This window comes from Anoplolepis gracilipes, chromosome 14 (assembly GCF_047496725.1).
Source record: "Anoplolepis gracilipes chromosome 14, ASM4749672v1, whole genome shotgun sequence".
Taxonomy (NCBI): Eukaryota; Metazoa; Arthropoda; class Insecta; order Hymenoptera; family Formicidae; genus Anoplolepis; species Anoplolepis gracilipes.
In genome coordinates, this window is record NC_132983.1 from 5,201,806 (window position 1) to 5,216,369 (window position 14,564).

The 14,564-nt window shown below is 34.6% G+C and overlaps 1 protein-coding gene across 1 annotated transcript in view; it reads right to left on the bottom strand.

The window, feature by feature from the left end:
• Positions 1-5,580: 5,580 nt before the first annotated feature.
• The window catches only part of L(1)g0289 (plexin domain containing lethal (1) G0289), a 34,023-nt gene continuing 25,039 nt past the window's right edge, over positions 5,581-14,564 (bottom strand). The window contains exons 2-8 of the mRNA XM_072906540.1: positions 11,283-11,710; positions 10,699-11,091; positions 10,367-10,559; positions 9,654-9,863; positions 8,585-8,980; positions 8,200-8,336; positions 5,581-7,879 (exon numbers count right to left, since the gene is read on the bottom strand). Coding sequence (XP_072762641.1) covers positions 7,811-7,879; positions 8,200-8,336; positions 8,585-8,980; positions 9,654-9,863; positions 10,367-10,559; positions 10,699-11,091; positions 11,283-11,710 — 1,826 coding nt within the window. The 3' untranslated portion in view covers positions 5,581-7,810. The remainder of the gene's footprint in view (positions 7,880-8,199; positions 8,337-8,584; positions 8,981-9,653; positions 9,864-10,366; positions 10,560-10,698; positions 11,092-11,282; positions 11,711-14,564) is intronic.

Consider the following 14,564-nt stretch of genomic DNA (forward strand, 5'->3'; position numbering starts at 1 on the left):
TCGTATTTTATTAAACCGCGCGATATACGTCATGCATATACAATGAACTTTTCGTTAAATTAGCGACTCACGTTGCTTCGCGAGTTCCAAAAGTAAAGGTATGAAAACAAGACCTAACAAAAGGTTGCGCGCTCTCGCAAACTTTACGCAAATTGTATGTCAAGTTCCCTGACGCATTTCACTGCAGTTGTACTAATTGTTTCGATCCTCAAACGCGCGAAGTTGCAAGTAAAAATGATTATTTATTTCGAGCCGGGATTGAAAAAAAAAGAAAAATGCAATTTTGTTCCGCTGACGTCGATTTCAATTACGATTCAATGCAACTAATGGATCAGCGGCGTTAAAAACGATCCCCTCCGGAAAAAAGCACCGGGATTTTTAATAACCGCGATATACATTTTTTTCCGCGCGTGTTTACGCCGGAAGCGAAAGAGCTTGAAATTCACCCGGCTATAAACGGTAAAGTAAGAGACGGAAGGGAGAGAAATTAAAAAATAAACGAACGCGGAATAATAAAAGTTCAAACGCGCGTGCGCGCACGTATAACCGATAGGGCTGGAAATCAAGGGTTGGGAGGAGGGCCCATGGGAAGCGAAACACGTGCGAGTGCATTAAGAAGATCAGCAATATAAATGCACGGAATATAAAGAACGGTATTTGTACGATAACGCGGGCAATGTGTATTTTACGCTCACGTCACGCTCTGATGCAATTTAAATCGCCGTGTGTGTCATCCTGCTGTCATCCGACTCTCTCTCTTTCTCTTTCCCTTCCCTCCCCCCTCCGTGCCGAACGAGAGTATAGCAACTGCGAATGATGGGCCCGAAGGCAATTCCATTTTTTTTTTTTTTTTTTTTCGTTCGCGAACAGAATGCGAGTTCGATGTGATACACATTTCGCCGGTTTTTTTTGTACTTTAACGAGAGATGATCGAAAATATCGATTTTTTTTTTTTTTTTTTCATCCAACAATTTAACAAGAACCAATATACACAAATAATACATTTATTATAATGTAATAATACGTAACAATAATCACAATAAAATATGTATGTACACATATTTATCATATGTATATTTGAAATTGTAATTAATAACAGCAATATGCTAATGAATTGCGATGCGATTTCATGTTATTAATGGCTTTATATTGTATATTATTAATTATTTGATGATAAATAATTATTAAATGTACATTACGTATTCATTATACCGGCGAAGAGACAAACAATCGGTTTTAAATTTATAACAGTGAGATTCCTCTTATCAGCTGTAATTTAAACTGTAATTATAATGTAGTCATAATTAAAAACGGTTGTTGTAATAACGGGTAATAATATATTCATAATTAATAATGATTATAAATAATTATTATTAATAAAATAATTAAAAACTTTAACTCGACTTATACATCTATGAATTAAATCTGCTGGATATTAATTAAATAAAAAAAAAAAAAAAAATTAATAACAATAATTAAGCGTCTCTTCCGTTAAGAGTGATGTGGCATAAGTTCCGAGAGCGTTTAATGTCCCGCAAAGTTCCTTGTTCGTTGTTTCACGCTGTTTGTAGACTCATCTCAGCTACGTAGTTTCAGTTCACCGGTCTGTACTACGCGTATACGCACAATCAGATGCTGCAGTCGGATGCGAGCTATGTATTCGTCGACGGCTGCTGCCTGGATCCAAAGTCAAACACGGACGTTAAGCAAAGACCTGTGTCAAGCTCAGTAGCTCGGTTGAATTAACAATAAGCAAGCAGCGCCTGGGGGGACACTTGTCCGTGTTTGACTTTGCAAGCTACCAAAAGTATACCTTACTTACGAGACATTCGTTAAAACCTTGTTTGCATTTGCGCGCATCTCGCTCTTTGACGCGCTTTCGAGCGTTCTTTTTCCGCTTTGCGGACTTGAAACTCGACGCGAAACGTGGACCATGTCCCAAGTAATCGCGAACGCAAACGTTTTCCAAAGGATAGCCATATATATGAATTGTTTATTCTGTAAGAGTGCTGTCCTGAAAATTTTGCTAGAAATAACATAGCGCAATATTTTTGCAAGTGAAATTTTATTACAATTTAAGAGAAAAAAAAATGTCTAAGATATCGCGTAAACACATGACAATGGAAAATTAATCGATCTCAGACCTTTTATGTTTGATAAATAGAATTATAATATATAAATACATTTTAGGAAACTGCAACATTACATTTGTATTTGCAATATAAACATTATTATTACTACGTACTCTGCGTTTGTTATTAATTCTGCAGCGGCAAATTGAGTTGCAAATTTTGACATAAAATATGAAATATTAATTTTGCACTTGCAGTTGAATTTAGTGATGCAATTGAGACATGATAATCTAAAGTGAGAGTGGTTATATACGGGAAAAAAATATACATATATATATATATATATATATATATATATATATATTTTAATGTTGATATATTCGTGTATTATAATTATTATATATAATATATAATGAAGGTACGTATTTATTTCGATACGATATTTCGATGTTTCACTTGAAGAAGCTACAATTGCCACTTGAGACATAATCAGCATGAATGTCAACGACAATATCGCACGTGCCACCGCGTTTATAGAGTCAGTACGATATCCGTAACAGCGAATCGATGTCCCAGAATTGCGACAGCGACCTCATAAAATTTCGCTATCGTAATCCGGGATGTCGCTTCGAAATCTTTCGATAGTACTTGACGTTTGTAAGGAGACGCACGTGCGACGAAATATCGTGACATTTCTCTACAGGCCTGCTTTCCATATTCTGTTTTTTTTTTTTTTTTTTAATATCTTAATAATTTTATGTAATTGGTTTAAATGAGGTGCAAATATGTAATAAGTGAAAATCTATCGACGATTAAAGTTAAAACTAAAGTTAGTATTCCGCATTGGATGATATTGTTTAATAAAATATTTATTTAACGTGAATTATTACTTTGTCCAAAATGGAGAGCGTATCTGTTCTAATAATTAATTTCTTTCATTAATTCCCATAATATATCATAGGTGTTTATAATTATTAATATTTAACACAATTGCGAAATTGCCTTTTTTTCATCTTGAATATTTCTACAACTAAACCGCGAGATATATCTCTCGCTATAAAAGGTATCGACGCACAAGGAAGAAATCCGCGCGACTATAAAAGGTTTTTACGGCGTGATAAAAAGTGTAACATCACCGATGCACCGAAAAGCGGTGGCTTTTGTCACGTATAACCGAGGTGAAACGGGATGCGCTTTACGCGCCGGAAATCCTCTTCGTTGCAGAAAGACCCAATAAAAACGCGAATGAAGGCCAGTTTTAAAAATCTACGCGAATAAATCTCGGAAACGGAAGAGATGTTACTTTTTTTTCTCTTCGTGTAATGAAATGATAACATCGCAAATTTGGAGGAAATTGAATTTAATATATATATATATATATATATATATGTATGTGTGTGTGAAACGTTGAGAATAATTTGTAATATATATATATATATAGAGAGAGAGAAAGATCTACTTTTGTGAGCTATAAATTCAAGACAATCTGGAATTTCTCACAATGATAGAACAGAGATTAACCAAAACGCGAAATTCATTATAATAAGAAAAAAATGGTATAATTCTTGAGAAAGAATATACATACTTTTTATTTTATTAAATTAATTTTTATACAAATTGTAAGAGAGAGAAATAATTTATTTTGCATTATAAATATTATTTTATGAAAATTATTTAATAAAAATAATAATACTAATAACGGCAAACTATACTTCGACTTGATCATATCATTTGATTTACGTAATTCTTTGCACTTGACAGATTTTACGAAATTTACGAAAACATTTCAGCTTTATTTCAAACTTAAATATATTAAATACAATTTATGGTTAGTATTATTTTAATACACCATAAAATAAGCATTGAATAAAAAGCGAGCAAAACCTATATAAATCCGATTAATTTAACTAAATCTTGTTGTGATATAAAACATAAATTACAAATGCAACAAGGATATAATTATTTGATCGCTTTACGTACATTCAGTTTTAAAAAATTACAAATTTGTCATCAATAATTCTGTTCTCTGTTTCTTATTAATTAATAATTCATTATTATTTAATAATAAAATACAAATCTTATAATACTCTTTTCTCGCGAATTTATTATTTTTCTTATCACTAAGACCTTCTTTTATGGATACTCGATTATTTTTTTGCCCCCTTTTTTTCGAGGGTTTTTTTTTTTTGTATGATTTGTGCGAGAAAAATTCTCGATACGGCTTGACAGAAGTTCCGTGAGAATGCATACGCATTTGACATGTATTACGTATTAGGACTGCACATGTTCTGCATTCTATGACATGCGCTATATATACGATGTTATCGGAGGTGTTCTCGTCGCAGTTTCCTCGTCGCGAAGTTAAGTAGTTTCAGCGCGTTGAGCTTGACGGGAAGAGATTTCAGCGCCGTGGTCTATGATAGTTTAGAACAATGAGAGTAACATGTGCGGAATTTAATGGAGATTTAGGAAGCTGGTAAGCTACTTTTCAGGGGAATACGTAAAGAGGCTAAAGAAACAATATTCTATCCAATAAAACAATACTTTAAGAATAATTTAGAGCTTTTTCTTTCTATCAAGGAAATATAAAATACTAAATAAAAATAATATATGACATATACAAAGGAAAATTATGATGTGCATTTTATATATTTAAAAATTGAACAAAATTATATATTATCATGTATATATATATATATATTACAATTTGTTAATAATATGAATATGAAATAAATGATCATTGAAATCGTACATACTATCATATTATATTTAATGTATTTGCGATATTATTTTTATTATGAAAAGGATTCAATATATAAATTTGTTTTTAATATTTAACACATTTATACGCTTATTTTTATCAAATTAATGGTTTAATAATAAATAAGCAACGAAAAGAGAAGGAGAATCTCACTGTAAATCGCGACGAAAGAAACTGATTACGCGATTCGATTCTCAAAGGATTCGTCTCGGTCCTGTTTGCGAAATTAGAGGGAAACGCAATTTTAAAAAGTTTATTTTCTTATTAATGATTTCAATAAAAAAATTACGAAAAAAAATAAACGTGAAAACAGAAAAATAGAAAAATATTAATATGTAGTATGTCTTAATTTTATATTTTATATCTCTCAACAAATATAAATCTGACTTAATTTGATAACAGTATTTTGAGATAATTTTCGAGATTTCATTATTTTTAATTTATATTGCGATGTTGTACGCGAGTTGCATTAGCACACGTAGGTACGCGATCGCAAACGCGGTTTAATACATTCAGTGTCATCTGGTAATCGCAAGATGAAACTGCAACCTGTTTATAGGCTGGAAATATTTGCAATATATATATATATATATATAATTTTCTGAAGCAAATTACATTGTAAAATATATTTTTTACTTCTGCAAGTAATTACAATAGATACTTAATTTTATTTTTACGTTGTTCATTTCATTACGCAAGCTATTCTTTGTGGGGAAGGTATTGTTGCGGATAAAATCACCCTACACGTACTATAATAATTATAATATTTATTATCACAAACTATGAGTTAAATCGTACACAATAATGTAAGAAAAGCCGTTTACAATAATTTGACAATAATTCACTCCAATCCATCGTTCGCTCATCGTCACGATGAAACGCATTGATCGCAAGGCTCAACGTGACAATAAGTCAACGCAGATTGACTATTTTATTTATAACAGAATATAAACTTTTTACAATTGCGTTTCTCTCGAATTTCGCAAACAGGACCGAGACGAATCCTTTGGGAATCGAGTCGCGTGATCAGCAACGTTTCTTTCGTCGCGATTTACAGTGAGATTTTCCCTTCTCTCTTCGTTGCTTGTTTATTATTATACACGATATGTCGATTAAAAGTTTTTACGAACAAGGCACCCTTTGACAGTGTGTGAATTATACACTTAAAATTAGATAAAAATTATATTGCCTCATAGAACTACTATATACACTCACGATCTATAATAATATTTTAGATGCTATATAAAATCTTTATATCTCATGTGCTGTATTCAGTTTCTTTATCAGTTTCAATTTTCTTTACCATTTCACGCGTATTATAAAGTGTTTTCGTGTGATCTTTTTAAAAGAAAAAAATCTTTCCGCAAAATATATCTGTATCTGTATATAAAAAATTATATATGCAAACACATAATTATTTATACATATACAAGGTGTAACTAAAAAAACATATATGACATATAATGGCAGATTCTCTGACCAATTTGGAGACAATTTTTCCTCAGCAAAAATGTCGAAAAAGGTCATTATTTTTTGCACACTTCCAATTTTTGTCATTACATATCTTTTTAACTAAGCCTCAAATTAAAATTTTATTTAGGTAAACTATACCTGAAATTAACCGAAGAATATAAATATGTTAGTCTTTTAACTCTAAAATGTTTAATTTGCGAGAAACCTATTTTTTTTAAATAACTTATAACTTTAAAATTATTGACTTTTCAACATTTTTGCTAAGGAAAAATCGTCTCCAAATTGTCCAAAGAATCCGTCATTATATGCCATATATGTTTTTTTAGTTACACCCTGTACATATATATATATATATATATATGTATATAATTTATATGTGTATGATTGTGTATTTACTATAAATTGCGACGATAAAATTACAGTTTGTACATGGCTCCGCAGTCCGTGTTCGAAATTATAGATACATTTTGGAATGTGTAGTGACAAGAAACACACAAGTAATTTTAAGACGAATTTCCTAACGATTTAACTTCTAAGTAAGATCGAAACATATTTCTCTTTTTTTGTCGACTATACTCGAGGAGCTCATCTATCAAACTATAGTTTCAACATGCTAGATCGGAACGTTCGAAATGTTGGAAAAAATTTGTTTTCTTTCTTCATTATTTTTTAAAACCTTGCTCTCTTTGCCGTGCGAACATTACGTATATAAAACAATTACTGCAATTTGTCTAACGATAAAAAAAACGAATTTTTAAACAATAACAACGTGTACCACGTGCTGCTAAGAATCACATAAATGCTCGATGGACGGGCAAGCGATCTCAGAAGTCGTCCGTGCCTCGGATATTATATTTCGTATAACATGCGAAACCATCGGTTTCTTTTCGACATCGTTCTCTATCTTTGCAGCTTGGGTTACCAATTGTGTTTTAAAAGACGTCATCTTTTTCACATATAATTTCTGAAAACACACTCCATTTGATACGATCGCGCGCGAAGCGATGTGAATTTATATCACATCGAATCGCTCGCGATCGTTCAAAGTTTCACAAACTCGTCTAACATAAATCGGTCAAAATTTCGCGAACGTCCAATTTTCGGCGAAATAAATTTTCTTATAATTAATTTTAATCATTCTCGATTGTCTAGGATATAATTGCGTGCATTTAATATAAATCAAAAATATATACTATAATTCTTATATATGTATATATAGTCAAATAATTCCGAACAAAAAAAGAGAATAAAATAAACGTTTTTGTCGCTTTGTGTTGGTCTTTAATCGATTCCGCGTCGACGTGTCGCGGTAATGTCGTACATAAATGAAATGAAAATGATTGTCCGTATTTATTCGATTGAATGCAAACCTGACGAGCTCTGCGCTAGTCATCGCGAGTAGACGTTTTATATACGCGCAAACGATACGCTGTACAATTAATAGGAAGTTTGGTCCGACTGTTTCGCAGTTGACTTGACATCTTCGTTGACACCTCACATATGATCACATATGAATGGTCGCGGCCGTGTAACGGGCTTCGCCTCTTCGCCAGCTCCATTGGCTCGGCCGATACTGAAAGTGATAAATGAGATTGTTAAGCGAGAAATTAATTAACTTGTGCAAATCAATCAGATTTTCAGACAAGAAAATATCGGAAATCAAAAGATTCAATAAACGATAAACAGATAAATCAATAATTAATATTCAATCCTTGATAGAATCGATAGATGGCGAATAAGTAATCAAGATTGCGATCAATAATCGGGATCAATGCAAGCAATCGATTGATAATGAAGAAAACGCAATAATATATGAAAGATCGATAAGATTGATCACTTGCGTAACGCTATCATTAAATAATAATAATGTAATTTAATATACAGCATTCTTACCCTGATCAGCATCTGTCCCGATGCGCTGTGGGGGTTGCGATAGGCGTACGCGCCCCAAGCCCCGAGACCCACCGTTACAGCGATAACGGTGAGAATACCGATTATTCCCGAAACGCCCATATTCATATCACTTGGAGCTGAAAAGAAACAAAGCGCAAATCACTCGATACATAAATAATTGGCGTTATATTTCTTGAAGAAAGTATTACTGAAATAAATATTTATATCGCGACGATTATATTTCATCCGCGAAAGAATGCTTGAATCTGTTAATGGAGTTAAAATAAAAAATTGTGAAAACTAATCGTGTCACGCAACAAGTACTCGCAACAATTAAACTGATCGACGTATCGCGACGAACGATAAAGGAAATAATGGCGCTTACTGGTACTTTCTAAGGGACTGCTACCGGGTCTTTCCTGCTTGGCGCTCATCTCGTTGGCGGTGATCGGTTTCTCGGGATGCACGTGACCGTCATGATCGTACTCATCGCCTCTGTAGGTGGTGATCTGGGCCGGGCAGTTGTTCTCGTCCTTGATATTACGCATGTCGCAGCCCTTGAGTAACCATTCCTGCCGCTGTCGGGACGTGCCGGTGCTGCACTTATTCAGTTCCGGGCACCACTTGCATTCGACGTCAGGTACTTTGGTCAGACAGTCCCAACAGTTGTCAAAGTTGAGGCACGTGGGCAAGGCTTTCAGATAGATGACCGTGCAGTTCATTATGTCTTGCCGGTTGAAGTTGACGCGATGATACTCGTAGATGGTCTTTCGGCGTACAACTGCAAAGCGAGATCGATGATTCGGATCGTGTAATTTTAAATATCTTTAGGTGTCGAAAAATGAACCTAGATCTAAATAAGAAATTCAAATATATAGTTTATAATGACCACTTATATTTTATTTAGACACCCACACATTCATATATATTTAGACTAATTTAAATTATATTTATATATTTAAATAAGCTATAGAGTCTTTAGAAAATGAAATAAAAATAGAGACATTACACACTATTGTACATATATACAGTTGATGTTTTTATTTTATTTTGAGAAGAATTTATATGAAATTTTTAAATGTATGAGAGCCCGAGAATTGAATTTGACAAATATCTGTAGATATTTATGTATATCGGATAATGCACATTTTCCGCGTGATAAATTTTGTTTTCATCATACTTTGTGAATTGATATGCGTTGTAGCATTCTCTATTCCAAAGATAGATTTTTCTTTTTTTTTTAATCACAGAGAGACGCAAGTTATGTTAATAATTCTAGAGATAATTCTCTCTGTTGATTCTTGTTTCTAGGCGATTCTGCCGCTGATCTATCTGTGCTTGGTTCTCCTACGTTTGATATTTAATAGCGATGATGCTAATGTTTATTACACGGTAACTGCCGCGACGTCGTTATGTAACCATCCGTCTATAAATGGTAGAAAAACAGCACTCACAGAATACAGTCCGGTCCATGATGTAGGCGTCGCTGAGACCGACCTTGACTGGATGCATGGTGTCCTCGATCCGTTCGATCACCAGCGGTATCACCGAGTAGACGAACACGATGTCGCCATTCTGATGCAAGGTCACTTGGAAAGTAAACGCGCCGGCCTCTGGGTGGTCCTGCAGCACCACCTTCTCCCATTCGACCGTAAACGCCGTGCCTGTTTGCGTGTAAATTCAAAAGAAAATATATCTCGCAAGCGTTTTGCGCCCTTTCTTTTCTACCAGTGTCTTGCTTAGCATATAATTACGACCGGTAAATTGTTGCCCGGCTGATTTATCTCGCCAACGTTTTGCGACGCAAGCTCGTTGAGATAGAGCAAGAAAATCAGCTCGGAAAAATTCGAATTTTCTTGAGCTGTTGAGAGGAAAGAAAAATACAAAGCAAAGCAAATCTTCCCTTTAATAAGAATCGACATAAAAATATTTCGGAAAGCGTGGAAATTTCACTCGTTTATTATAATAAGATTTCTGCAAGAGTTTTGCAAAAAGCGCGAGCTAATGTATATGTTATGTACTCTATCGCAAGAGAAAAGGCGAAAGCGAATGGATTTAGCGAATCGATTGACGGCGATTGAATGTAGGTAGTTGTCGTTGGAAAAAGAGAAAAATGTAAAAACAAACGTTCTTCGGACGTTGTTTGTCGAAGAATCCCATGACTCACCGTTGTCAGCGTACTTGACGTAGCTGGCGTTCGACAGGCGAGTATCAAAATTCGCCATAAGCGGTGCGATGTACTGGGTAGCTGCAAGCCAGCTGTGTACGTAATCTCCGGTATATAGAAAACCGCCTGTGGCAATGGTGATGTTGCGCACGTTGTAACCATAGAAAGGGAAATCGAATTTCAGCTTGACGGTCTGCAACGAATCGCGTAAAATTGATCTTTAGAAAGGATCGGTGGATTTCGATAATTTTATCGGCTACACTTTTTATATGTACATTTATATTAATTTCTTCTATACATGACAATTGATTTATTGCGAAAAAATCTCTCACCGCAGCGCGTCGGTGGCTCTGGCTGAGCAGATTATTAACCCTGAGGTCCGGATGATTGTCCATATTGACCCAGTATTTTTTGCAGATTTCCGCGTCAACGATGAAAGTGCTGTTGTAATATTGATGCGTGTCGTTAACCCACTTGGTGATGTTGTTCTGCAGGAGCGTGGTGTTGGTCACGTCGGAAAATTTGCTGATGGAGATGTCGCCGATGTCATCGTTCTTATCGGAGTCCTCGGCGTCACTCGTCCCCGTGTTCGCGTCCTTGGTCGATTCCTTCTCCTTCGTCTGGGTGTTGTTCTTACTATCTGGCTGATCCTTGCTGGAGAGAGGTGATATTACGGTGATATTACGACTCGCCATCGTGCGATTCGCCCAATCGTTCAGCGTCGCCTACGAACATTTATTAAAAGGGAAAGAGTCGTTTAAATTTTATCGAGGCTTTTTTTTTTATTATTAGAAATCATATAACTAATAAATGCATTTCTTTCTATTTTAATTTCAGAAACTCTAAGAGCGACCTTTTTTGTGTGAGTGGAAATCATTATTTTATTTTCGAAAAATAAATTCATCATTACACCTACAGTATCATCGGCTTTCATCGGTTGCGTCGCCTTCTTCTTGGAGTCTGGTTTGGGAACGGAAGTGACGTCGATGTCTTTAGACGGTTGGACAGTAGAAACGGCGTCGGTAGGCCTAAATTGGACAGTGGCTTCGCTAGTCGAGTAAGCCGGGAAATACTTTACGTCGTGTGGTATGTTGGTAGTGTTTGACGTCGCCAATTGCGATGCTTGTTGCTGTGGTTGCTGTTGCTGCTGTTGTTGCGGCTGCCCCGATGCTTGATTTTTAGCTGGCTCGTTCTTCTGCGCATTTTCAGTCGTTACTACCGATTTGTCAAGCGTCTCGCGGCGTATCCTCGCAACATTCTCGTCATCAATCAATTTAATTTCCAAAGATCGATGATTGAGCGCCGATTTGCTTCTCCATCCAGCGTAATTGTAATAAGAATTATCTGGAATAAAAAGAAGATAGTTTATTTTTCATCTCGTGATATTTTTTAATGCTGAATGAAAAAGTCGCATCGTGAAATAAAAAAAAATTAAAATAAAGAAGACGAGGAATTTTAATTCAGATTCTGCAGAGAAATATCGGTAAGTTTAATCATTCACTAAAGTGAGTGATTTATTTCTTTTTTTTTTAAGAAAAATTCAGAAAAAATTATTGACAAATTATTGTTAATCAATTTTAATACGCGTTTCTTTTTATGCATTTATATTAATCGATTCTATACGGAAAGATATGTGCGATATCGACACGAAAAAAAAAAAAAAACTCATCTCGATTTATCCTTGAGCTCGCGTCGCAATTCTATGAGACTGATTATTGAATGATGACTAAAGCCAATCTATGGCACATTGATAATTGCGTTACGTGCATGCATTGTCTCGGCTTACCGATGTGATTCTCTTCGAGGGGATCGGGTGTCCATTTAACCGATACGTCGACATCACGGCTTGTGGACGGTGTTCGAGATCAGTGCGGATGAAGCGCGGATTAACCTCGATTTCTACGCTCGTGATAGCTGCGACGCGAGTAATGGACAGTTTGATGACAAAAGTGACATGGGATAAAATTTTCGCAATCGATAATCCATATTACATTCGTTATCAGTATCTTATCTCGATTAGAATAAGGGATTTTTATGACAATATATGGATATGGAAAAAAAAAAAACAAAGAGTACTTATATATATATATATATTTTTTTTTTTTTTTAAGGAATTAACTTGTTATATTCTAGTTACAATTTCTCGCACAGTTTATTTACGAAACTTAAATTGTCTTTTTACATATGAGTCAATATATTAATTTTTATTTTTTAATTGATAGATTAACATTATGAATGATTAATTGTGATGAATAATTTAAAAATAATGACTATATATAAAAAATTTATTTAAACGATTAAAAGCGAATATATACACACACAATTGAATAGATTTATTCATAAATTATGGTGATTAATTCAGCGACATAAAAGGATGGAATATGTTTAAAACTAAGGGTGGTGAGAGAACGGGAAGTTAGACTGCACGATCGGCCGGATAGAACAATAATTGGCGATCTGACAGATCGGAGCGAACGCATAAGCTTGACGTCACAACGTAATGCACAAACGGCAACCAATCGACCGAACGGTCATCTCGCGAGACATATATCTATTCTTTCAACATGCATCTCTAAATAATTAATAATAAATTAATTGTTAATAACTTTTTAGTCGAAGAAATATATTTAGATATTCTGCGTCATAATCTCGTTTTCACGTTTCGGATTCGACCGGCCAGTATCGTGACTCAACGCAATCGCTCCAATTGTATAATCATTATCTCCGTTACATAACTCAATTATGATTTTACGATTACGCGAAACTCTGGCGTCCGACTTCCGTGGATTTAATTAATCGATACACGCTATGCTCACTGCCGATATAAATTGTCCGTGATAATATAAATATAATACATATGTATAACAAAGTATAAACGCATTCGCGTAGCAGGAAAAATATTTCCGGCTAAATTGAATTGAACAGGAGCAGAAGGAAGTGGTCGAGCCGCGTAGAACAGCTGCGCCTCCCACAGTTATTACTTCAATATTGTTTACTGCAATTGGGAGACTGCAGGTCGCGAGGAAATTGCGAGGTATACGTTAAAAGAGGAGAAAAAAAACAAAGAGAGAAACTTGGGACATGCACCAGAAATATTTGACTTGTTCCAACGTCCAATTTCGCGATTCACGCGAACGTGTGTTTTATTCTTTTGTTCTTTTATACTTTTTTTTTCTTTTGTTCGACACCTTTTCTTGACGTCAATAATATAAAGTAGACTGATGAATGTTAAAATTATACTGACGTCATCAATAGTCATATGTCAATGTAATAACGCGGTCAAATTTATCATATTTTCGAAATGACGGCTGAAGAAAAAGTTCTTATAAATTGACAGAAAAATAGAATAGAAATTTTTTGCTTCTGACTATTCTTTTGAAAATAATGAAATAAAAATTAAATTATTGTGATAAAATAAATAAAACGTTCGATCATTTGAAGTCGCGATATTAATTAACCTGACTCGGACGAGCGTCGAAGATTGTTGCGTTTAAATGCAACGCGTATCTCACACGATATGCTAATCAATATCCGCTCGATAGACATTATATATCCGATTTAAAGTGCGACTTTATACGCTGTTGATCGAAACGCGAACCGGTTAGCCAGGAACGATGCGAAAAACGCGTTGGCGTCCCGACGCCTCCGCACGTACACGTGATATATTTAGACGACGTGAGTAAAAAGATGCTCCGACATCGCCATTTTTACGCTGTAAATAAACATGGCTAAGAATAAGTGATGCGCTTCTTTCGGAAAATTATCTCCTTCTCTCTCTTTCTAGCAATGTCAAAATGAAAAGTTTAAACAAGATTATCGTAAAGAAAAACTTGGATTATTTTAATATTTATGCAAAGTTAATTAATACGGGGAGAGAATCCAGGCGTAAATAATTTAATTGAATTTTTAGTTTTTTTTTTTTTATTAGTTTGAGACAAGATTAAACAGCTAACATTTTCCAACGATAACGCGATTAAAGTGATGACCATTATTTTTATCGACATCATAAGTATATCTACGTCTTTGCTATCCCACTAACCCGATTACTCTAATTATTATATAAAAATAACTCTGTATACGCATCTCATTATAATTGTCCCAATTTCGAATCTTTCGAAGGAACATTTCTCTGTCGCATTTCGCCTCACGAAATGAGAAACAACCATAGCCTTGTAGCATCAAACGAACACGATATTCT